Source organism: Lissotriton helveticus, chromosome 11 (genome assembly GCF_964261635.1).
Source record: "Lissotriton helveticus chromosome 11, aLisHel1.1, whole genome shotgun sequence".
In the NCBI taxonomy this organism is placed as follows: domain Eukaryota; kingdom Metazoa; phylum Chordata; class Amphibia; order Caudata; family Salamandridae; genus Lissotriton; species Lissotriton helveticus.
Genome location: NC_136072.1, coordinates 717253673 through 717279271, shown reverse-complemented (window position 1 = coordinate 717279271; position 25599 = coordinate 717253673). Strand labels below are relative to the sequence as shown.

Below are 25599 nucleotides of genomic sequence, written 5' to 3'. Positions count from 1 at the left end.
TCCCTGGGTGAGGTAACTTGAGTACTCTGGTGCTCCCGTGGGTGTTGGCCCTAGAACCCCTTAAGTCTAAAGGGGGTTTGCTCAAAGTCCTCTCCTAAGTGTCCTTAATCTTTAAATTTCCAACCGCGACTTTCCCCATAGAAGATAAGAGCGATATGCGGCTGTGTTCTCACACTGCACGCGCCCCCTGTGGGTCCCCTGTGTCACTACCATGGGTGGTTCCTTGAGGTACCCGCATTTCTACAGGCTCTAGGCCTTGTGTCTAGTCAAGTCATGGTTCTTATACCACTTTCTTAATATATGGTTTGGTTCACCCCTAGGGCCTAACGTATATTGTGCTAATTTACTGTGATATATCAAGTGAACCATATGTGCTTTGACCACTAACTCTGTACTAACCTCATAATGAGACTAGTAGGGTGTGTTTAGTAATAAATACATATATTTTATATATATACCTGGTGTGGTTCTCCTTTCATTTAGTTATTCAAGAGATTATAGACTGGTAAAACAAGCTGCTTTACATTCCTTCAAGACATAGCCTGAAGGATGCTCTCCATAGCTATCACCAGGGGCCCGATGGAGGTAATTAGTATTTACCGATTCGTAAATACCGAATTTTACCGATTCGGTATTTACAAATCGGTAAATGCTATGTAGGTATTTTTACAGATTTATTTACTGAATCTGTAACATTCAGTAATTACCGAATCGGTATTTACCGATTCGGTAATTGCCATTGATTCCTATGGGCCTTGAGGCCCATAGGAACCAATGGCAATTACCGAATCGGTAAATACCGATTCGGTAAAATTACCGAATTTACAAGGGGGAGAGGGTGTCACTTTGACACCCTGTTGTACCCCTGATTTAGGCTTGTGTGCCATGTGACACACATACATGCCCTTAGGGCATGTATGTGTGCCACATGGCACAGGTGTACATGCACAGATGTGCTTGTACACAGGAATCCGTTATTTACCATCAAATAGTATTTGATGCTAAATAACAAATTCTGAAGGGCCGGTGGCACTGTTTTCAGTGCCACCTACATCACAAATTATCGATTCAGTATATTTACCGAATCGGTAATTTACAGAATCGGTAAATTTACAGAATCTGTAAATTTACCGAATCAGTAAATTGAAGGCCCCCTACATCTGAAACTCCAAATACCGGTCGGTAACAGCCGAAATCGGCCTTTACCGACTGGTATTTGGCCTCCTACATCTGGCCCCTAGATAGCTTTCGAATAAGGTTGTGTGAGAAGTTGGCCTGGTGTATGACGTTCTCTATTCTAGTGAGCACCTTATACCAGTCCAAACAACCCTTATGGTGATTGGTTGTAAGTCAACCTTATAGACCAGCTATCTTAGTTGTTGCATGGACAAAAGCAGTCTTAGGCTAAACTCAAGAGGGCATGTGAAGCCAGCTGTTTTACCATATGCAATCCTTTTAATACCAAATGAAAGGACACCACACAAGGTATATATTATAAAATATATGTATATATTCTTAGAATAATCCTCTGTATTCTTTATGAGGACAGAAGCACAAGCGTTAAACAAAGAACTTCATATAGCATACAAAAGTTGCACAAACATGGATAGGCCCTGGTGGCCCTTAAAACCACATACTAAAATAGTGGTATAAGAACCACGTCACGAACAATGGTAAGGCCTAGGGCCTTGAGAATCGCTGGGGCTACACTGGACTAACAGCACTTAGGACGTGGGAGGCCCACAGGATGCGGGTGCAGTGTCTAAATGCGCACTCGTGCACCAATAGAAGTCAATGGTGCGTATAAGTTACAAAGTTGCTGTGTTGGAAGTCTTCCGACTGGACTAGAACTTAACCACTTAAAACTAGGACACTAGGGATGTAAATCTCTACAGGAGCACCGTAGTGCTGGCGTTATCTCACCCACAGGAAGCGGGTGCATAGGTGTCCAAGTGTGTCGGGTTTCGTCGTGGAGTTCTATGGAGCCTGGAAGAAAAGATGCTGCAGGCGACCAGGAGAGAAGAGTCCGGTTGGATCCAAGGGTGGATCGAAGATGTAGAGTACCTTAAAGCAGAGGGGACAGAGTCTGGGTCACTGGCCAGTGACCAGGAAGGAACCAGGCGATGTCGGGCACAATCAGGTGGTTGTCGTCAAGCTTGTCTCCGCTGCCACGTGGACCAGGGGGCATCGACGATGACCAGGAGTCGGACACGGACTGTCACACGAAGGCCCTCACTGTCGGCGGTGTCGGCTTCCGGATTGGAGTCAACAGGCCTTGGCAAATGCAACCCATGCAGGAATTGAAGATGGCTTCTGGATCAGACCAGCAAGGTCTGATGGGCTGCTCCTTTTCAGGGGAGCAACGGCCAGTCTGGAAAAACCAGACCAGTGGTGTAAATTCGAAGGTTCGTCGTCACAGAGGCTGCTCCTTTTCAGAGGAGCAAGGGCAGGTCTGGAGCAACCAGACCAGTGGTGTAAATTCGAAGGTTCATCGTCACAGAGGCCACTAGCCAACAGGCAAGTGACTGGACAGACGCGTTGAGCAGGAAAATGCAAAAGGGTCCCATGCAGCACTCAGTGAGTGTGGAGAGGTGATCTTCAGTGCAAATGATGGTCGTGGCTGGAGCTTCTGAATCTCCAATGCACAGCTTCAAGGGTGCCTCGGGAGCTGCACGGGAAGCACTTTGCTGGCTTTCCAAGATGGCAGGTCCCACGTCTCACCTCACCTCACCTGGGAGAGGTGTGGCGCCGTGGCCAGGGCGACTGACGTTGGAATCTGGGGACCAGGGTTCGATCCCCGGCTCCGGCGGCAGGTTAGCCCAGCACCATGTGACTCTGGGCAATAGCTCGCTTAATCTTCCCGACGGCCCCCCAGCGCCTAGAGACCCTTACGGGTGATTGTGCGCTTTACAAATGTGGACTTTACTTTACCTCCACGGGTCTCAGCTTTGCTGTGACTGTGGATCGGGCTGTCAGATGTCAGGAAGTCCGGGTCTTGTCGGTCTCTGTCGTTCGAGCTCTGGCGGGAGCAACAACAAAGAAAACCTTTGAGCGCTGATGGTGCCTGCTTGTGCTGGGTGGTCACTCCTTGACCACAAGGGAGATTCTTCAGTCTTCTACGTCGAGTAGGATGTCGAAGGGTCCAGAGTTCTGTTTCAAAGTTTCACTCAGGATTATTTAAAGTCTATGGACACAGCTCCTACCTTTATTCCGTATCAAGGGGCTGGATTACCTGCTAGGTCCCTCCTATGGGTGGGACCCAGGAAGGGGGTGGTTACACCCCTTTCCCTTTGTCCAGTTTCGCACCAGAGCTGGGGCTGGAGTGCCCCAGCACTGGTTTGAACTGGGCTATGCATGGGGCACCTTGTGTGCCCCAGGCAGTATCTAGTTTCACTCAGCCCTCGCTCAATCCACTATCTTCTGTCTGGGGTGGTGTTAGCACCTGCCTGTGACAGGAAACCTTTTGTCCAGGCCTCCCCTGCTGGAGTTTCGGTCAGCAGCAGGAGGCCAGACTTGTGTCTGTGGCAGCAGCAGATAGCCTGGGGCCCTGATTAGCAGGGTCCCAGGCCAACTAAGTTGAAAACCAGCTAAACACAAGGCAAAAAATCTTGGGTAACCATAGTCAGATATCCATCCTCCTACATAACCCCCCCAAACGAAAGGAGATAAGGCTATCCTTGACCAGGTAAGCCTATATTGCCTGAGTGGCCATATAAGGAGGAACCTGCACTGGCAAGGTTACCCCCTATCTCATGGTCCACTAAGCAATCCCTCACCCTAGGGGTATCAGAGGGTCTCCACCATAGGGAATTACTACCTGTGGTGTGTTTTGGCAAAGTAAAAGGCTGGTGTTGAGAGGGAGTACTGAAGTGAGGCTCCACTAATGTAGGGCTCAGCTTCCCCCAATCACTATCCACCATGCATGCCTTTCTTTCCATGACTGAGTTGCACTGTGCTCTCAGGGTCAACCTCTGGCTGCCTACAGCTGGAGACTGGGTCCCTTTTGTTGGCTTACTGGAGGGACAGGTCAGGTTTGGGGCCTTTGGGTCCCAGGTTTGGCTGTGCCCAACAGTGTCCATCTGGGGGAGGTTCCTAACTAGGTGTGAGGGAGATCCCTCAGGAGTTTTTGAAGTTTTCACCTTGCTAGGGCTGCTAGCTTTGGTGCCCCTAATCTGCTGATGGGGGAGTTTTTTTGGACAGGGGGCCCTTTGGGGTCGACTGGCCTCCTTGACCTCTGCAGCCCTGGGCTGACTGAGGCAGGGTAGAGAGGGGCAGGTTACCTGCTCCAGACTGGGTCCCACCTTGGAAGGGTCCACTGACATCAGGGGCTCTGCCAGGCTAGGCCTGACTACCTCTGGGGCAGTTTCTTCACAAGGGGTAAGATCAGTTCCCTGAGGAGCCTGATCCTTTCCTAAAGTCTGGTGGGGGGGAGATTTGTCTTCCACCTCAATGATCTCTGTTTGTGTGGAGTGGTCCATAGTTTCAGGCTTCACAACACATGAATCTGTTTGAGTTTGGGTTGTGGCCATCTCAGCCCCACCAACCCTTTCAGGAAGGGACTCAGTCTGGGTATGGGCTGTTACCATCACAGCCCTGCCAACCGGTTGAGGGAAGGAATCTGCTTGAGATTGGGCTGAGACTGGCACAGCTCTCCTAACCTGTTCAGGGAGGACATCTTGGATTGGGGCTGTGGCCATCACAGCCCCACTAACCTTTCCATGGAGACCTACCATTTTGGAATGGGTTACTTGCTCTACCTCAGTCCAGGCTGAGATCTCTAAATCATTTCCCAGTAGACAATCTACGGGCAAGTTTGTAGACACTGCCACTCTCTTTGGGCCAGTGACACCTCCCCAGCTGAGATTTACTACTGCAATGGGATGATTTGTCTGCACTCCATCAATATTAGTCACCTGGTATGTGGCTCCAGGGAAAAGTTGCCTTGAAGGGACTAGACTCTCAGTCACCATAGGGATGCTAGCCCCTGTGTCTCTATAGGCCTCAACTTTCTGACCATTGATGAGGGGCTCCTGCCTGTACTTGCTCAAAGTGTTTGGACAAGCAGTGAAGTTGGCAAACCCCATGCCATTTTCACAGACAAGAGTAGCTGTAGTAGGGGACCTGGTTAGGCCAGAGTCCACATGAGTTCCAAAAGTAAACCCAGCCAAATTCTTGGGGATACTCCCACCACCTGGGGGATTACTACTAACAGTACCAGGAGGTGTTGGAGTAGTACTTGGAGGAACATTCTCCTTATTGTTATTGTTTGGGCAACTGCTATCAGTCTTCCAGTGGCCAGGCTGTTTACAGGCATGGCAATAAGGTTTCTTGACAGAGGAGGTGTTTTGGGACCCACCCCCACCATTGGAGTTTTGGGGCCCTGTGGGGGACTTGTCTTTTGATTTATCCCCACCCTTCTCTTGAGTCTTGGAATTATCTTTCTTTTGGTCATCACCCTGATTCTTAGGCCTAATCCTGGTTCTGACCCATTTGTCTGCCCTCTTACCCAATTCTTGTGGAGAGGTCAGATCTGAGTCCACCAGGTGCTGGTGTAAAAGCTGTTTTTGACAATTACTAAGGATCTGCTCCCTCATAATCAAATTATACAATCCTGTATAGTCATGTACTTTGCTGCCCAGTAACCAACCTTCCAGAGCCTTAGTAGCACAATTTACAAAATCAATCCAGTCCTGAGTCTGAGCTTTTTTGGTATCTCTGACCAACAACCTGTATTGCTCAGTGGTTAAGCCAAACCCATCAATAAGAGCACTCTTCAGGACAGTGTAGTTTTTAGCATCCTCATGTCTAACAGTGAAGAGTTTGTCTCTTCCTTTTTCGGAAAAGGAGAGCCACAAGATTGCTGCCCACTGACTCTGGGGAACCTGCTGTACCATGCAGGCCCTCTCCAAAGCAGTTATCCACTTGTGGATGTCATCCCCATCATTGTAGGGGGGCACAATCTTACTCAGGTTTCTATGTTCATAGGACGTGTCTTTATCCTTAGGGATATTGCTGCCACCAGTGGAATCTAATCCACACAATTTTCTTTCCCTTGCTAAAGCAAGTTTAGCTTGGGCCAGGGCTGTTTCCTCTTTCTCTATCTGAAGATGGACAGCTCTCATCCTAGCCTCATGCTCTTTTCTCTGAGGGGAAGTCATTCCCCTTTTAGAACCCCTTGAGGCATTAGAAAGGAGAGACTCCCTGGAAGGGGATCTGTCTCTTCTATTGCCTGGATTAAGTCTACTATTAGGCCTGGAAAGGTGCATCCCTTCCCCATTCCCATGTAAACTTAGGTTAGCCTAGCTAAGCCTCCTGACTTGAACCTGGCACTCCCCCCCATCATCTGACTCATCCTCATCTACCTCCTCATCCTCGACTTCTGGGGTGATGGTCTCATCATCTATGGGGGTTATTCCTTCTCCTGAATTACCTGAGGGGTCTGCAGAAGACTTCTCAAGGTCAGCTGTCTCTAGGACATGTATCAGGATGGGGATGGTAGGGTTATGACCCTTTTACAGCCTCCGTGAGGTACACAAGGCACTCAATTCTCTGAAGCTGAGTTTTTCATAGCTGGAGGGTGCCCTGGGAGGGTCACTTTCCACAGGTAGAGAACTGGATTGTTCACCTGTGCCAGACATGACTAGTGAGGTGTGGGTGTGTGCACCTATCTACACTAAGTGCTTTCCTACTTGAACCTTACTAGTGAGTTGTAGTCAGGGTGTGCTAAGCCCTTTGGTCTACAACTACTATGTTCAGCAGAACTTAAGTATTTAATGCTTTGTTTATATGTACCTATGGCACTTGATGTGATCTTTCAAATGATATTGTCAAAGATTACAATTGTTAAAACAACAGCAAGCTCAAATCCCAACCGCTGCACACCAATGTGAGAAGTTGGCCTGGTGTATGATGTTCACTATTCTAGTGAGCACCTTGTACCAGTCCAAACAACCCTTATGGTGATTGGTTGTAAGTCAACCTTATAGACCAGCTATCCTAGTGGTAGCATAGACAAAAGCAGTCTTAGGCTAAACTCAAGAGGGCATGTGAAGCCAGCTGTTTTACCATATGCAATCCTTTTAATACCAAATGAAAGGACACCACACAATAAATATAAAATATATGTATTTATTCTTAGAATAATCCTATGTACTCTTTATGAGGACAGAAGCACAAGCGTTAGACAAAGAACTTCATGTAGCATACAAAAGTTTCACAAATATGGATAGGCCCTGGTGGCCCTTAAAACCATATACTAAATTAGTGGTATAAGAACCACGTCACGAACAATGGTAAGGCCTAGGGCCTTGAGAATCAATGGGGCTACACTGGACTAACAGCAGTTAGGACGTGGGAGGCCCACAGGCTGCGTGTGCAGTGTCAAAATGCGCACGCGTGCACCAATAGAAGTCAATAGTGCGTAAAAGTTACAAAGTTACAGTTATGGAAGTCTTCCGACTGGACTAGAACTTAACCACTTAAAACTAGGACACTAGGGATGTAAATCTCTACAGGAGCACCGTAGTGCTGGCGTTACCTCACTCACAGGAAGCGGGTGCATAGGTGTCAATGTGTGTCGGGTTTCGTCGTGGAGTTCTATGGAGCCTGGAGGAAAAGATGCTGCAGGCGACCAGGGTAGAAGAGTCCGGTTGGATCCAAGGGTGGATCAAAGATGTAGAGTACCTGAAAGCAGAGGGGACAGAGTCTGGGTCATTAGCCAGTGACCAGGAAGGAACCAGGAAGGAACCAGGCGATGTCGGGCGCAATCAGGGGGTCTCCGCTGCCACGTGGACCTGGGGGCATCGACGATGACCAGCAGTCAGACACGGACTGTCCTACAAAGGCTCTCGCTGTCGGCGGTGTCGGCTTCCGGATTCGAGTCAACAGGCCTTGGCAAATGCAACCCATGTAGGAATCAAAGATGGCTTCTGGATCAGACCAGCAAGGTCTGATGGGCTGCTCCTTTTCAGGGAAGCAAGGGCCAGTCTGGAGCAACCAGACCAGTGGTGTAAATTTGAAGGTTCATCGTCACAGAGGCCACTAGCCAACGGGCAAGTGACCGGACAGACGTGTCGAGCAGGAAAATGCAAAAGGGCCCCTCGCAGCACCCGGTAAGTGTAGAGAGGTGATCTTTGGTGCAAATGATGCTCGGGACGGGGATTCTCAATCCCCAATGCACAGCTTTGAGGGTGCCTCGGGAGCTGCACAGAAAGCACTTTGCTGGCTTTCCAAGATGGCCGGTCCCACGTCTCACGTCACCTCCACGGGTCTCAGCTTTGCTGTGACTGTGGATCGGGCTGTCGGATGTCTGGAAGTCTGGTTCTTGTCAGTCTCTGTCTTTCGAGCTCTGGCAGGAGCAACAACAAAGAAAACCTTTGAGCACTGATGGTGCCTGCTTGTGCAGGGTGGTCACTCCTTGACCACAAGGGAGATTCTTCAGTCTTCTACGTCGAGTAGGATGTCGAAGGGTCCAGAGTTCTGTTTCAAAGTTTCACTCAGGATTATTTAAAGTCTATGGACACAGCTCCTACCTTTATTCCATATCAAGGGGCTGGATTACCTGCTAGGTCCCTCCTATGGGTGGGACCCAGGAAGGGGGTGGTTACACCCCTTTCCCTTTGTCCAGTTTCGCACCAGAGCTGGGGCTGGAGTGCCCCAGCACTGGTTTGAACTGGGCTATGCATGGGGCACCTTGTGTGCCCCAGGCAGTATCTAGTTTCACTCAGCCCTCCCTGCCTCAATCCACTATCTCCTGTCTGGGGTGGTGTTAGCACCTCCCTGAGACAGGAAACTTTTTGTCCACGACCTTGCCCTAGCTGAGTGATCAGCCAGTTGTGTCAGTTTGGATGGCCAGCCAGGGGTGGCAAAAGATATGCTGCAGCCCCTGGTAGGCCTTGGGTGCACCTATGCCCTGGTTACCTATAGAACACTGTACAGGGGCTGATAAGGTGACTCAATATCCAATTAGTTATGTACCTAGGGTACATGGAGTCCATTTTACAGAGAGAGCAGATAGCCTGGGGCCCTGATTAGCAGGGTCCCAGGCCAACTAAGTCGAAAACCAGCTAAACACAAGGCAAACAATCTGGGGTAACCATAGTCAGATATCCATCCTCCTACAGGTTGTCTTTAACCTACCACCTCTAAGGGGTTGTTTGGATTGGTGCAAGTTGCCCACTATAACTAGTGAACAGCATATGCCAGGCCACCTTCTCACACCGGCTGTGCATCGTTTGATATTCTATTGGTCTGTGCCAGTCTGTTTCCTTTGTCTTTCACAATCATGGGTCCCCACAAGAGATCACAATGTACAAGGTCCCGTTGTAGCCACCACAGGGGGGCGAGAGCACCAGTGCAGCCGTCAACCCCCTAAGGGCAACACTCTCCCCAATTACTGGCAGACGGTCACCCACAGGATCCCCGGCACCCACACTGGGGGGTCTCCCGAAACACACAGGAGGGAGCCAGCCTCTTGTTGCTTTTCTGCCGGGCCACTCAATTCCCATGTTAGGATCACTGTGTCCACCTCCTGAAAGCAATCATTTTTCTTCCTTTTTCTTTTTTAGGTCGAGCTCTCCCGACCTATTGTCGTGGAGTTGGCTCTGAAGGGAGACACAGCAGGGCACGCGCGGCGTTTCTTGTCTGTGGACGCACTTATGCAGGCCAGCTGAAGACACGTGCACAGGCACGTACACAGGCATACACACAGACACACACATAGACAGACGCGCAGACAGACGCACGTACACACACACAGTCACACAGACACACACCGGCCCCCACCCACTATGCCCCACTATGCCCCACTTACCGCATCAGCGGCCTTAGCCGCCACTCCTGACGTCTGCTGCCACCCGCCGCCACTCCTGCTGCCACCGCTCCCGCCTCAAGACAGCCGTGAGCGTGCACATCCCGAAACCGGAAGTTCGGGAGCGTGCACGCTCACGGCTTGTTTCCCAATAGAATAGACCACACGGACACAGCTTCAAGTTCAGTGCATGCGCTTCCGCTTTCCGCACCCGCTCCAGTAAGCAGACAGCCGGTCAAGCACGAGCCTCTCCCAGAGCCGGAGGCGAGCGAACCTGGGTCTGGGCGTCCGCCAAGTCGGTCGTGCATGCACAGAGCGCACCGTGGCCCTTTCCCTCCCGTGTGTTTAAAGGAAGGCGGACATGTTTGTCGGTTGGTTAGGCTCCGTTCCCCTGCAGGACAGTGACTGTCAGCCCCTCCCCAAGGACCTGGAGCAAAAACGACCCCAGCAGAAATCGGCTTCAACTTCGTCACTTAAAAGCCCAGGAGTTACGGCGGGCACCACTTTCCCCTTCATGTCCCGCCACGGTGAACACAGTTGACCCCCTCTGGGTGATGCATCCGTTCAGGGACTGAACCAAGAGACAGAAAACAGTCGCCGCGGAACCACCATGTCAAACACCGGGGAGAGCTTGGAGGCCCGCCTGGGGCGAATGGATGCCATGCACAAAGTCGAATTCTAGCAGAAAGTATGCCCGACGTTGGGATTGCACCCGCAGATGAAGAGATAAGAAAATATAAAATTCACTAACATTGTTCGAATCCACACGGGGCGAGACATCATGGTTCATCATATAAGCTAGCATTTTATTTATATGGAAATGAGCTTGATAAACCTTCATTTGCACTTAATAACAATTTCCTTTAACAAACAGAAGTTATAATGATAATTATTATTTATAAGCTGTGATGAAGTGGCACGTAGTTAAGGTTTTCGTCTATCATTGAGGTGCATAACGGGAAATGATGTTTTTTTGCATTTAAATTGTGCAACACTGCAATAATGACGGCAGAAACGTGAGAACTGTGCACCAATCGGGAGCAATGTAGAAAGGGAGCATGTGATCAAATAAAGGTCGAGGAAGGGAGGGAATGATTGCTTGTTGAGTTCAGCTGTGTGTGGAGCGAAAGCCCAGGCCGATGGGAGATGATGAAGGCCGCTTTTAAATATTCATGGCAGGTACGGAATGTGGCTGAAGGTTGAAGTGATGTTTGGAGCATTACGTGCGCATTAGAGGAGACAACAAATGAAAGGTAGTTAGAGGGTATAGATGGGATTTTTAATTGAAGGAGTGACTCTGAGGTATGGGGAATGTACGAAGTGAGCCAAGCGGGGAGGGATTAGCACGCTATAGCATGGTGATGTGTACGAGTGAAGGAGGGAGTGTGAGGTGAGAAATAACGAAACTTGGGTTACATGCGAGGGGAAAGGAAGGTTAAGCGAGGTGGGTAGAAAGTAGAAGGTGGTTGGAGCACGCAAGGAAAAGGGAGATAGCAGCTAGAATCATTCAGGGCGAAGGAGTATGAGCCACATGAGGAAGGACCTGTTTAAAACACGGCTCCTTAATTAGACGGAAGATTGTCCCGTGGGTACAAAAGGGAGTCACTTTAAATACACTAAATATACTGGGGGAACAGTTCACGTGGCTTACAGGATTTGCTGGTTGAGATCATTAGATTACTTTGTGTGGGATTTGTAAAGGGGTCAGACACGCATAGTACTTGGCAATGTAGTTTCAGGAAAAATAAACTTTCACCTTTGACTAGTAATGTTACGCTACATGTAATGATGGCTTTAAGTGATAATGGGTATTGTTGTGCTTCTGATTACAGTGACCCCTGATGAAGGGCAGCTTTAGCCCGAAATGCATTGGGTTTTTCATACAATAAAATACTGTCTTCGATGAATTTGCATCATTCATGTTTTTGGAAGAGGTTCGTATGGCCCACCTAGAACATAAGAAAACGGAAAATTGGCATTCCATTCCACGTGTGGATGTATATCAAATTGAAAAAGTTGAAACTAGGGAATCATATGTTTGGATTAATATGTTTACATGGACAAATATGGAATATATATATGATCGCCACAATGGCGCAATTCAGCTGTGCGGTTGGTTGGGGCAAGATGTCGCCCCACTTTTGAAGAATGTTCTTATCCAGGTGCCATTTGGACAGGGCACTCACCAATCAGCACGCACTCTGTTTAAATAATGGACAAGATTAGAGGAATCATGGGAAAATGGTGTGCATCCCACACCCCAAAAAGTCGAATGCTGCGGGACCCTGCCAGCCAAGTCAACACCGACTGTCTGCTGGTAAGTGACCGGGTGGAGTGCATATCTCAGCTGGGGCTGTGGAGCCAAGGGGTGCCCGGCACAGAATATGGGCTGCACAGACCTGTACTTGCAGCTGACCTCGGCCTGTGGGTTTGCAAAGTGAAGTTTGTCCCCGAGAGCAGTCGGGCTGCTTTCAATGTTTACTTTAAGTTAGGGTGGCGGGCTCTGGCGACCCCTCACTTTGGCAATGCGCCAACTGTCAGTGCCCCTCCGGGGGCGGCCCAGTGTGTTCCCAGGCCAGCCCGCTGGATGACAGCTCCTGCCCGGGGTGTGACAGGGCGAGCCCGGCACCTGCGGGCGGGGACTGTTTACCTGCCCCCAAGCCGTGCTGCAACTATATGGAGCACCTATCAGGCTTTCCCATCGACTCCACGCGAGTTCTGTGTCTGCTACTTATTTGGACTGTAATTATCAAACCGATCATTGTTTCTGCATAAAATTACCCTAAAAGGAAACGGTCCTCGCTAACCCCCTCTAAAAATGAAATCCGGACTCTGTCTCTAAGGCATCCCCGCCAGTTCCATGTAGGTGTCACTAGAACCCGCTTCAGTTTGTTAGCAGTCCCTCTCTGCTCTGTACCCTTCCCCTGTATCTATTTTCTTGGCAGAAGTTTCTGCTCTACGTATTTTCACGCAGCTCTTTAGTTAGGAAAAGGTTTGAGGCTTTTTTTACGCATACAGACAGAATATGTATCGCATTGTATTATACTTTTTGTATAGCTCTTACTACCATTACGCTGGGCGCTGAGGATTATCCGCACGTGTTACATACAGGCTCCTGGTGTGTGTTAAATGTGTTTTCTTTGCTTTAAGCCTGTGCGAGAAGTGCTTCCACGTCATGCGCGAGGACCACCAAGGTGGGGCTATGGTGTTATGGAACGCAGAGCTTAGCTGTATCGAGGATGAGGAAGTGAGGTTCACATTTTTTTGTAACTTACATTATGCTGGCGGCTTCGCAGGTCCCTTTATTGTGTGATCGATCCGATTTCACTTGAGCATCAGTCGCAGTTTTAATGGCTTTGTTGAACAAAAGGGCGTTATTCCTTAATACCTTGCTTAATCACTAGATCCATTTGTTACGGGCGTACAAAATTAATATATACACCGACTTTTTAACTGCTGCAAAGATCCTGTTAATCCTATGGCATGCATAATTCGTACTGATTTTCGGTTGATTGGTTGGTATAACGGCGCTGGCCTCTGAACTTTTTATGTCTCTACAAATGTCTTCATTGGAACGGTTTTGTTATTATATTAAATGTCTGCATGGCAGTGAATAGTAGGTGTTTTATTTTAATTTTAAATGTAGTAGCATGAATGACTCAAATCCTCTCTCTGTAATCTTTGTACTGTGGAATTGGGCTTAGGCCTGTGTAAGATTGAACTGCATGCGTTGTCGGGGTGCAAGAAGGATCACTGTGAGAGATTCGAGTAGGATTGTGTTAGGGTTATCAATAGTATGATAATTTCAGTCTCTCTACAGTTGCTCTTTAAATTTCACACGTTATTCCACTACTTGTTTTTAAGGGTTGCTAAATATGCATTCAGCCAAGGTATTTAGGATCAAAAGTGAATGAGCGCTTGGAGGAAAAATCAATTATCTTGCCTCATGTTATGAGCCCAGTTATGTGCCAAGGACTACAGGCAATTGGAGGAGGGTTGGGGGTACTTGTGTTTTTCTTTCAATTCTGGTATATATAAGCCCACGTTACTCCTCGTTCTATTTGCTTTGAGCCTGCACAGTGATGGCAAGGTTCCTAGAAGTATGATTTTTTAAAACTGGATCTCTGTCATCAACTTGAAACAATCTTTTCAGTGCTGTCCCATTTGTAATAAGGCACATATAGCACTATTGCAATGGATCATGGTCCCATACTAGCTCTTTAACTATGAAGTTTTGATTTGGGTTGTCTGTGGTTATAAATGAGTAGGTTCAGCTTGAATTTAGTAATATATATATTTTTTCTGGTTAGGACTTTTTAGGTCGAGGCTACCGTCGCACTGCGAAGTAGTGGGGGCGGAGCCGAAGATTTAATGACTTCAACAGTGGGGCTTTAACCCGCCTCTCTCTTCCATTGGCTAGCTTCGTAAATGGAGGCTAGCCATTGGAAGAGATGTGTGTCACTCGGGGCTGGAGCAGATTCGTAGGCGTTTCTTGCTTTTTTTTAAGCCCCGCCCTTTTTTGTTCATCATTCGGAGGGGGCGTTTACTTTTTTTTTCTTTACAGGGCTTTTTTTTCGGCATTGGTAACGTCTCTGTTGCCGTTCCCGGTCCCCTCTGAAGACCCCCGCGTGGTTGTATCCTGCCCCCCCTCCCGCTGTCCATTGTCTTTGTTCCCGCCCCCCCTCCTGCTGTCCGTGTCTCCGTTCCCGCCCCTCATCCCGCTGTCCATGTCTCCGTTCCCGCACCCCCTCCCGGAGCTACTCACACAGACACCTGGAAACTTGTTTTAGTATTGTTGTCTCTGAAGCACACAGCCCCCGTCCAGGTGATTGCTGGCTGTGGGTGGAGGCTCGTCCAGAGGGCACCAGAGCAGGCTCACCTGGTGTGTTGAATAATGCAAAGGGCATGCACAGCGCACAGGCCCCAGCCGCTCTGGGGTTCCCTTCATCGGATTCGCATGTATGCGGGAGGGAAGATGCAGCCTCAGCAACGAACATTTCATACCCCTGTATTCGTCTAAGAGAACACATTATCGCCGTTATGTAATTTTAGTCGGTGTGGCTTGTCCTGAAATTATTACACGTGATGCTCAAGTTTATTGCAGGAGTGTATGTATGTCTGTCTGTGTGTCCTATCCGGGCGCCTCCCCCTGCTCCCGAGCCATGCGACCCTCCCCACTTCCCTCACTCAACCAAATTGGAGTCCCAAACCCGCTCGCTGAAACCTCCGCTTCCCTCCCAACCCTCCACAAATGGCCCACACTAGCCGATTGAGCAGGGCAAAACCTCCATCAACACTGCTTGGCAAGCAAACCGTACCCCAACCTCCATGCGCTCGCTGCAAGGTCCGTCACGTGGCCATGGGCCCAGCCTCGGGTGCTGCCGCCCTGCGCCCCGTAGAACCGCACACCCTCAGCCCGGCTAACCCAGGTCACTCCATCCATGTCACCTCTGAAGGTGACAATCTGCTCGGCACCCATCACCCTCCCCACAACCTCCCTTCCAATACCCTCTTCACCCCTCACAGACCGTGCCTGCCATGTCTGAGCGCCCGCGGCAATACCCAACCGGCCTCTGAAGGATGAAAGGCATTAGCATGACTACTCCTTCCCCCCCATTCCCCCCAGCCACAAAGGTCCCCTGTGGCTACGGCCTCGCCCCTCCATCCGTCCTGCCACCAGACCCCTCACTACCTCCTCCCCAGCTGTCCAACTTACCGCCCCTTCCCAACCGCACCCCCGTCCGAATCAGTTTCCTCCATCCTGACCACAAACCTCCCGCAGCCAAAACAGCAGAAATGCGGCCCTCCAAGCGCTCCCCCTAACTTAACAACTAAACTCCTCGCTGCCTCCTCCCCAGGCTGCCTAAACACTGTGTCCCCCTTGCCCCTTTCCACATGAGCCCTCCGAGGAACCTCCTGGCAGGATATTATCCCTTAAATGATCTGGGGCCTGGGCACGGTGCACTTCATGCTGAGACGAGAGGGTGGCCGGGAACACCTTATTTAATAGCACTGATGTCTCGGATCTTTGAGCGCTTCTCTATGCATGTAGTGCAGGGACTCCCCCTTTATGCCTCACTTGGAAATATGAAACTGCCCAGGCTTTCAAAACCTGAAAGAGACGGCAAAGACAGCAGAGTGGATTGCAAGAAGGTACTGGGAACTGAGTGATTTATATGTAGGAGACGTGTTGATTTCATTTGAGGAGGCACAGTAAACGCTCACCGCTGTTCGAGGTCAGACTGGAGAGTTTCAAACACTCCTTCGGGTCTATCTAGCGGTATGAATGATGACAGAGTGAGGTAAAACTTAAATTTTTAACTCGAGTCCGTCAAATAACTTAAAGAGCACGGGCCTCAGACTTGATAGATCTGTCTGCGTGTACCTCTTTATTTACTGCCTCAATAGTTCCACCACCCACTCATCCCCTACGTGCTTCTGACCGCCCGACCCCCCCCCCGCCCGCCTGCCAGCATTCCTATACTGCCATTAGAAACTCCCGCCGTCTGGGACACAATTACCCCCTACAGGCACCTCCCCCTGGTCCCGAGCCATGCGATCCTCCCCACTTCCCTCACTCATCCAAATTGGAGCGGCAAACCCGCTCGCTGAAACCTCCACTTCCCTCCCAACTCTCCACAAACAGCCCCGCTAGCCGATCAAGCCTGGCAAAATCAACAGTGCATGGCGAGTAAACCGTACCCCATCCAATGGTGTGGAATTTTATTAAATATCTGCTAGTTAAAGGGTCACAATACTTCAAAACTCTGTGTCCTTATAAAATAAATCCACTTATACCTTTCGTACAATCTACCGAGGTGACAAATTACGGCTGCGTTCATATTGTATCGGAGCTCTGATAATACCTCTCAGATTACACTAGGGATCATTGTATCAAGGGTTAGATGTTAGTGTTTCGCCATTTTTTCAAAAATCTATGTACAGAGGTTGGAAAGCAATATTTCCAGGGTTGGAACGCACTGTGAATCTGTAAATATCTACCAATGCATGTTTGATGGTATTAGATAGCTCCACAGTGTTCTCTTTCCACACTAGAAAAGGTTGGATATTTTGACAGGACTACACCTTTTTTTTCTGGGTGGGAAAGTGGGCGTACAGTAAAAAAATGTGTACTCGCTGGAAACCCACAACCCACACCTGCAGTGTGAGAGACAGCATTGTGAGACAGCATTGTGTGTAAGAAAGACAGCAGTGTGTGAGAAACCACAGTGTGTGTGTGAGAGAGACAGCAGTGTGAGAGAGACAGCAGTGTGAGAGAGACAGCAGTGTGAGAGACAGCCCCGTGGGTTCCCCTCATCCAGCGAACATGTCACCCTGCGGCTACCTCCCTTCATCGTGAGTTCTCTTCCTCGCCCCATCTTCACTCCCGGTGGCTACCTCAGACCCGCTTCGGCAGCGCACTTCCCTCCAACAGTCTCCCGGTCTCTCTTCTCAAAGAGAGCCTTTCCCGGGCACAAGGCCACAGACTTCAAAAATCTGAAAACATCTCCCATGCAACTGGTGGGAGCAGCTGCCTTCCTGCAGGTCTGAGGCAACGGAAAGGCCTCGGCTCCCCCTTCACCGCCGGAGGAGGGGGCTTGAGAGCGCACGTGCTCCCTGGACAAGGAGGTCACAGCTAAGAGCGGCCCTGGCAGAGAAGGCCTGACACCCCCCCACCCCAGCTCATGAACCACTCCTCCCAGTTTCCACCTGTTGGTCGAGAGAACACCTTGCCATGGCGTAGGGGGGTGTCAGACCCCCAACAGCTGAATAAGGCGGTCACGGCCCAGGCAGGCTTTGACATTTAACATCTGGGCCTCCTTTAGAATGGCATATATCCCAGAGAGTCCAGAAACTGATAACTGCACAATTCCCCCCCCCCCGACCCCCCACTCCTGTGGAGGATACCCGCACCTCTTCCTCTACCCCCTCACACTTAGTGAAGTCAAACCCCAGCACTATTGCTTTTCTTGTTAGCGGAATATGCATGCATCCTGTCGTATCTCGTCCTGCACCCCACACTTTTCTTGCACAGGCAGCGAAATGCAATGCAATAGGTCTCGCATTGCGGAGAGATTAAGCTATTGGCATTGTAAATGACAATGCCATTTATTTATCTGTTTTCAAAACTAACGCATAAATAAAAAGTTTGACATTTACAATGCCAATAGCTCTAACTTTTGCAAAGGCGAGACCGTTGCATTGTAAATGCGTGTTGTTCCTAGCGGCCCCCCGGTGCCAAGGGGCCATCTCCTCAGGGGTTGGGACCCTCCACCACCACACACTCCCCAGGCATAGCCGTGAGGAGTTCACAGGCCCAGGAGGGGCACCAAGTTCCTCCATCCTTCCGCCTGCCCCTCACTACAATATCCCAGGGTTCGACTGCCTCATTTTCAGCACACTACAGACTTAGACCGTTTATTTAGTTCCCTCGTTGTCTCGGTTCCATTAGTAAAAAAAGTTGTATAGAGGAACTCTCACCGCTGCTGCCTGGTCTGTGTATCTGTTCTAGGGACCTGGGCGGTTCGGCCTCATCCCTGCAAGTTGCAGTTGCAGTATGGGCCTTGTAGTAGGCCACGGACACTAGCATCACCCGTTCCGCTCTCACCGCCTCAACTCTTTGCGGCCATGGGCGAGGCCCCGGAGGCCAGCCTCACCTCTACGGGGTTCCTTTGATGCTAGTGGCTCGGCTCGCTGCTCTAGCATCCAGCACCAGCTGCAAGGGGGTCCATCGTCATGGGCACAATCGCGCTGCACCGTCCCTCAAACACCACACGTACGAGGGAGGCAGCCAGCACTGATCCTCCTCTCTCTACGGGATTGTGTCTCACTGCGGTCCCAGGCTGAAGAGTCATCGCCTCGGGCTGCCTACTACCGGTGCGGCCAACACTAATTCAGTAAACCAGAAGGGGAGAAGGCAAAAAGTTAGGGGGAAGACCATACAAAGACTGACAGGTCCAAAACCAGCAAATCAGTCTGGCTTAATGTGACACTGCCTGCCAAGACAGACAAGCTAGTGTTGGGGTATTAGTGGTGATAGTTTTTATAGAGGTGGTACTGGTGGATGTATTGATTGGGTTGTAAGTTTTCCGGTGATATTGATGGCACTGGTAGTAGTGGTCATATTGGAGGTGATCGTAGTATTGCTGGTATTTGTGTAAGTGGAAATTGTGATGTTGGTATTGTAGTGGTATTGGTGGTACTTGCCTTATTGGAATAGATAGTATTTTCTGGTGATATTGATGGCACTGGTAGTAGTGGTCATATTGGAGGTGATCTCAGTATTGCTGGTATTTGTGTAAGTGGAAATTGTGATGTTGGTATTGTAGTGGTATTGGTGGTAATTGCCTTATTGGAATAGATAGTATTGTAGATGGTGGTGGTATCAGTGGTTGTGCTGGATTAGTATTTTTGGCTATGGGGTATTGGTGGTGATGGTAGAATTGGCAGTGGTGATACTGTTATCTGTGATATTGGTATGTATAGTGGTAGTATTAGGGTAGGTATTAGCAGTGGCATGGGATTGTTGGTGGTATTGGAATTGTGGTGATAATTTTGATATTGGTGTTATTAGTGGTGTGGTATAATTGATGGTCTAATTAGGGTCAGACTTGTATTGAAGTCATAACAAAGGCACTCAATAAAGAATGTTTTCAGTATGTACTTTTCAGATGTAAAATTGTCCCATGCAAGCACTCCATTGAAGGCAGAATGAATTACAAAACAGCATGCAAGTGAAAAAGAAATACTCTTCTTACATGATCTAAAATGTGAGTGACAATGCCTCAAAAAGATGTCTAAAAGAGTCTGATCCAAGTAAGTCACTGTTTGAATGGACTGTCCCAAAGTCCACTATATTACACACATTAGGTCACGCACACAACTGTGCTGTCAACGCACACCGAAAAATTGTTACTATTGTTGAGAATGTAGTAAACACACACCCTTCCTGCAGAAGGCCAGCCTCAATTGTTGTGCACTCGCAACAAGTGACTGGTTTGAACATATCTTCTTAGACTACTTGTTGATCCCATTCTATGTACCTCAGGCGTAGCCATTGAGAGTAAACCAGGTGCAGTTGCACTGGGGTTTGAGGGGCCTTCTTCACCCAAATTATGGCTCTAAAACAGAAAGTAATAAGTGTAACAGAGGGCATTTTCCTTTCTTGCATTAGGCCAGGTATTTTTGTTATGTCTCTGCTGTGCACGCTTCTAAGCTCCGACCCACACCTTAAGCAGTGGCATAACGCAAAAAGCTGGGGCCCACTGCAAAATAGGAAGAGGCGCCCAAGTCTCCCATATCTTACATATGCTCAGGCCTTTGAGTGGACCAGGTCCCTCAGGGTCTCCGATCTGGTAGTAATTAAAAGCAGACATTAAAATAGGTCCCTATTGGGACATATATTGATGTCCTTAAACATCACAAAATTGGTTTCTGAACAATGAATGTATAAAACATTAAGGTAATCCATATCAACAACATAGTTTCTGTTTATATGTTTACTTAATGTTCCATTCCCTTAAAGTGTTTGCTCTTTTCTGCTATATGTTATTCCCTTGTAGCATATTACTCTTGTATAGTGTATGCTTTGAACTAAGTCGCCTCCAGGTGTTTATAATGGGCCAAAATTGAGAGGTCTGTATTGGAGGGTAAAGGTAGTGTGAGTTTCTCACACAGCCTGTCAGTGGGTCAAAAAGAATTTACGGTTATCTAGTCCTTGGCCACCCTGCGGAGCGCCCAGAGCACTGGGCACCTTTCTTTCGCAAATCAGAGTGTGTGATCACATTTGTTGTGTGCTTATCTGTGCATGTGATGGTGTGTGTGTGTATGCATTTGTTTGTACGTCCTTGGGTATTTTTGTACTGGAGCATGTGATTTTATGTGTGCTTGTGTTTTTGATAGTTTCTGTATTGTGTGCTTGTGTGTTTGTGCGTGTATGAGTGAGCGCATTTGTGTGTGCATGTGCATGTTTGTGTATGTGATGGTGTTTGCGTGTGCATGTATTTGAGTGTTTTTGTATTAGTGCTTGGGATTTTATGTGTGCTTGTGTTCTCGCATGTTTCGGGCTATGTGTGTGTGTCTGTGTGCATCAGTGTGCTCACATTGGTGTGTGCTTGTGCATGTCTGTGCGTGTGATGGTGTGTGCATGATGGATTTGTTATTTTCTGTCGGCCGCTGTCCTGGATATTGACTTTAACTGCCTGATGCCTGACCTTAGGATGGCCACCAGAGTACCAGTGCACCGTACAGCCCCCTGCCTGACCCCAAGATGGCTTTCCATAGTGGACCCCTACACGTTGTTTTACTTCGCTGGGACAACAATTGGACATTGACCAGACCTTGAACCTATCCCCTAACCTGCCTACACATCAGGACTTGGAACCTGCGGAACTTACCCCAGACTGTGAAGACCTAGTGATTTGGCTGATGCCCGGTGGAGCTACCATATAGCTAAAGAGGAGATGGGTTGTGGACTCCCCCTCCCTGCCTTCACATACCCAGCCGGACCTTGGGCAAATTGTTCCCTCGTCTCTACGTCCTATCTTCCTCCTGCCCCTTAAGCCTATCCCCTTACCCTTCCTTGCTCCACTCACCTTGTCCTCTATGTTCTTTAAATGTTTTTCTTAATACTTATGTACATTTTAACTGATGTAAATTGCAACACTATTGTCCCTCACGTAAAGCGCTCTGATTCCATCTGGTCTAGCCAGCGCTATATAACAACTAATTAATTAATTTTGTTTCCATTTAGTACTCTTTCTCTCTTTGTCTTCCTCCCTAGCTCCTAGCTCCTATCCACTCTCCCCTGAATCTCTCACCCTGCCTGCTAGTCTGCCTAGCCCCCTGTCCTTTGTGCCCTTTGACTAAGCACTCCTTCTCCCCTTGTTGGGGAAAGATCCAATATTTATACTCTGGAGTCTCAGCGTACCGCTGAGAGAGTCCACTGCGCCAAGGGAGCCACTCACAGCTGAGGTATGTTATGGCACTCCTTGCCAAAGCACTCCCTCTCCCCTTTTTGGGAAGGATCCAGTATGTAGGTCTTGGAGTCTCAGAGTCCCCTCTGAGAGAGTCCACTGCGTAAAGGGAGCCTCCCGCAACAGAGATAGGGAAGTGATACCACTTCCCCTGGGATCACAACTTACTGGACTTTGGATGTTGCTTTGACTCGTCTACCGGTTTGTGTCCCAGTCACCCTTCCCCTCCTCTTTCCATGCGGTGTCCTTCACCCTCCCCTCCTCTTTCCCGCCTTCATTACCTGTCTACTTCCCCAGCTCCTTCCCCCTCCCCTGAATCTTTCCCCATTGCCTGCTTTTTCCCTTAAGTATTTGTGCTTATTGTTTATCCTGACCTTAAAAGTTATAAGTAACTATGTAGCCATGCTCTAATAACTGTGTAACCTTTGTAACGATGTAACCTGTAACTATGATCTGATGCTCATGTAAAGCGCTCTGATACCTCCGGGTCTAGCCAGCGCTATATAAAACCTTTAAAATAAAATAAATACAATTTAAAAAAAATTCCAGTTGCAATTGGGATTCTGTACAAATGTGCATGAAGGAAGTACACAGATGAAGTAAAGAAAATGCAGTGCTTACAGGTGAGTGGGTGCATTGGTTGTTTGGAGGTGGTGAAAGAGATGTGAGGAAATACATCCAGGAGAGAGTGAAAGGATGGTGCTGCAGAGGAAAAAGATGAGACGTAAGGTACGGAAATTAACGAAATGTGGTGGGAAAACTGACGTACATGTCTAACAGACGAAACATAACAGGAGTTTTAGAGACACTCTGAAGACCACTGCCACTCCGATAGGCCTCAGTGATGTTTCATGATTTCAGAAATGAAGCATTTTCAAAATTAAATATTTACAACTCACTCGTTGTTACTCGTGTATTTTAAACATCTAACAACCACTGACAAAGCCAATAGTCCTTGCTAGTTGTAGATGTATGTCAGCTGTTGGTTACGCAGCTGGAGGCAATAAGTGAAAACATCAGAGTGGAAAGAACATATCAGTCACAGAAATGTACTTTAATCCACGCCTTTAATTACATCGTATGGGGTAGTAAGCGCTATACAAATGCAATTATAATACAATACAATACATTGGTCACGACTGATTTAGAGACCCCCCCACACACACTTTTTCATCACACTTAAACTCTTGCATATATTCATTGGTCTTGGGCCAAATGTTGCCCCCCTTTAATGTGTTGGGATGAGGGCAGAAAGGTTGCCCCCCCTCCCCCCCCCCCCCGCGTTAGGATCCTTCGTTGTGGCCCAGATTTAATGTACAAGGTTTTAGATTGTAAAGTAAACAGATATAAGCTGTTCCTCACCAACAATGCAGATACAAACTTGCCATGTTCACATATGTATCAGTACGAAGCTAGGTTTGTACATAACTTTGAGAACGTATTTGGAATCCATAAAGCTAATTTAAGAGGCGCAATCTGGAGACACATACATGACAGGTTTATAAAGATCGGTCGTTGGCTTGTCGGATTATAGCCTGGCAGTGACTGACGCCTATCATCATTTGTACCGCGCTAAAAGCTTTTTCGGACAACCACGTTCTACCACGAGATGAACTGGGTTAGAACCAAGGCGACCCATTCGTTTCTTATAGGCACCGCCCTATCGGCGACTCTTAAATTAACTTCCGGTCGCGAGAGCCAAGAACGCCTCCGTGTCCGTGCTCTGTCAGATGAGGTCTATATGCAAGAGGCGGTTCTACTGCGTGCTTTGCAGCCCCCCCCCCCCCCCCCACTCTCAAACTCTCTCTTCCCCCTCCCCTCTCAATCCCCCTGCCTCCCACAAAGGAAAAAAAAAGGCTGGCTCCATTTCTTTTACTGACGTCCATCCACCTTCTAAAATGCAAATATTACAACTTCATCTGACTCAGCACACAACGTACAGTTGCAAACAACGGAGGCTTACAGCATACTGAGTTTATAAGGAAATCACGCCACGGAAGCTCGAGATCACCGCCTTCGCTGTCGTTTTACAGCATACTGTGAGCTTTTATTTCAAACCAATTATTTAAACGCGACTACAACTACTGGCTCCGTGCGTGAAAGTCTAGAACTGGAACATGTTACGGCCAGGAAACCGCTCTACAGTACTGCGCACGATAAATAAAAACATGTTGTAAAAGAAGGGTTACAGTATCATAGTGTGCTCTGCCTCCAAACGGCAACAATATATCTGAATGGGCTCTTACCGGAAGCAGCGAACATTAGTGACAGCAACACCTGGGAGGCTCCAAAACAGTCCATGACTACTTCCTGCTCGCCGCACAGTTTGAGCCCCTTCATTCAGCTCGTGCCCTCTTTGTGATTCGAAAACATGCCCCTTCCTCCGCACCTCAGGTTGCGTTTGCTGCAGAAAACCTGAATAAAGTCACTTGTGAGTGCCTCGAAGCAGGGTGGGGCTGGTTAAGGAGCGGCCAGGCCAGGTCTGGTGCACCTGAGGCATTTCCCCTGAGCACTCTTTTCTGTTTACAAACTCCTCCCAGGAGAATTTCAGACAGACACTTGCAAAGAACCGGCCAAGTCGTCTGGCAGAGAGGCAAATACAAGCACTGTCAAAGTCAACAGGTCTACCTTTAGAATGCTTATATAGGCATGCACAAATACTGTTTTCGTGCATTAAAATATGAAAGTATACCAGAGTAATAAGAGAAAAAATGCAAGAAACTAATCTTTCATCTGCTCTATATGGTAATAAAAAAAAGTTATAGATGTTTCTGGTGGATATCCTATGGCATTTATTAATGAAACATTGCATTTGTCAATTAGCTTGTATATTGTTACAATGCAACTAGGGAATCACCACCGTATCACCTGTCTGGTAATGCTGCATCTTCTAGTGCAAGCATCAATCAAGGCTAAAGATGTGACTGTAGTTTCCTTATTCAAATATACTAACCATTAAGAGTAATTAACAGTTGCTGAGTTTAGTTTCAGCAATCCACCCTACACTTTTTTTACTTGATGTGATACCCTCAGTGAGATGGGTGTGCTCAGATATCATCAAAGATGACATCTCAAACAACATAATTGATGACATCATCCATGATACTGCTGTTCACATTAACAACTGAATCCTTACAGGAATGAGACCTGCAGACAAAGGAAGTCTGAGCGGTCTTATTTCGGTTCACAACAGTAGTGTGGGCAGGCAGGCAGGGGGCCCCTTGGTCAAGGAATTAAGCAGCTCCAGCAATGAGGCAGGACAGGCTGTGGTAGTCCTACTGCCCAAAAACAAATACACCCCCCCATTGCAGTCATAGGTCCTCAGACAACAGTATTAGTTCCTTGCAGAACCAGCACAGGTTAGTTTGCTTGTTCCAGCAGGTTGCAATATCATGGTCATGGCTGAGCAAGAATAGGAATCTTGATCAGGAAGCTTAAGGGCAGGATGAGAGTCCCCGAGGCAGACTCCTAGACTAAGGTTATTGCTGGTTACACTCCCTTGATTCAGTATCCTCTTCTGAGCTGACCCATGCTCCAAGCACAGTGGCTGAGATTCTCTTCCTTGCACAGTAATCCACCTGGCAGGTCCGACACCCCTACCCCTGTCTTCGTGGGCTAGGCAGGCTGACAGCTACCAGATAGTCACACTTTTCGTCTGACAAGATGGCACAGAACACAGGTGATATGGTCTCCCCCAGGGAGATTGGCCATTATGAACAGGAGTCCTAGATCTCAGTAGTTCTTAGCGTGCTCCCTCTCTTCGTCATGAAGAGCTGAAACTAGAACCAAGTGGTTCAAACTCTTATAGACCTTATA

The 25599-nt window shown here is 48.3% G+C and overlaps 1 protein-coding gene across 2 annotated transcripts in view; it reads right to left on the bottom strand.

Annotated features, from left to right (window-relative positions):
- The window catches only part of LOC144791811 (CD5 antigen-like), an 855436-nt gene extending 831126 nt beyond the window's left edge, over window positions 1–24310 (bottom strand). For both annotated transcript variants that reach the window (XM_078666590.1, XM_078666592.1), the window contains exon 1: window positions 24030–24310. In XM_078666590.1, the coding sequence (XP_078522716.1) occupies window positions 24030–24123 (94 nt within the window). In that variant the 5' untranslated portion in view covers window positions 24124–24310. The remainder of the gene's footprint in view (window positions 1–24029) is intronic.
- Window positions 24311–25599: the final 1289 nt, after the last annotated feature.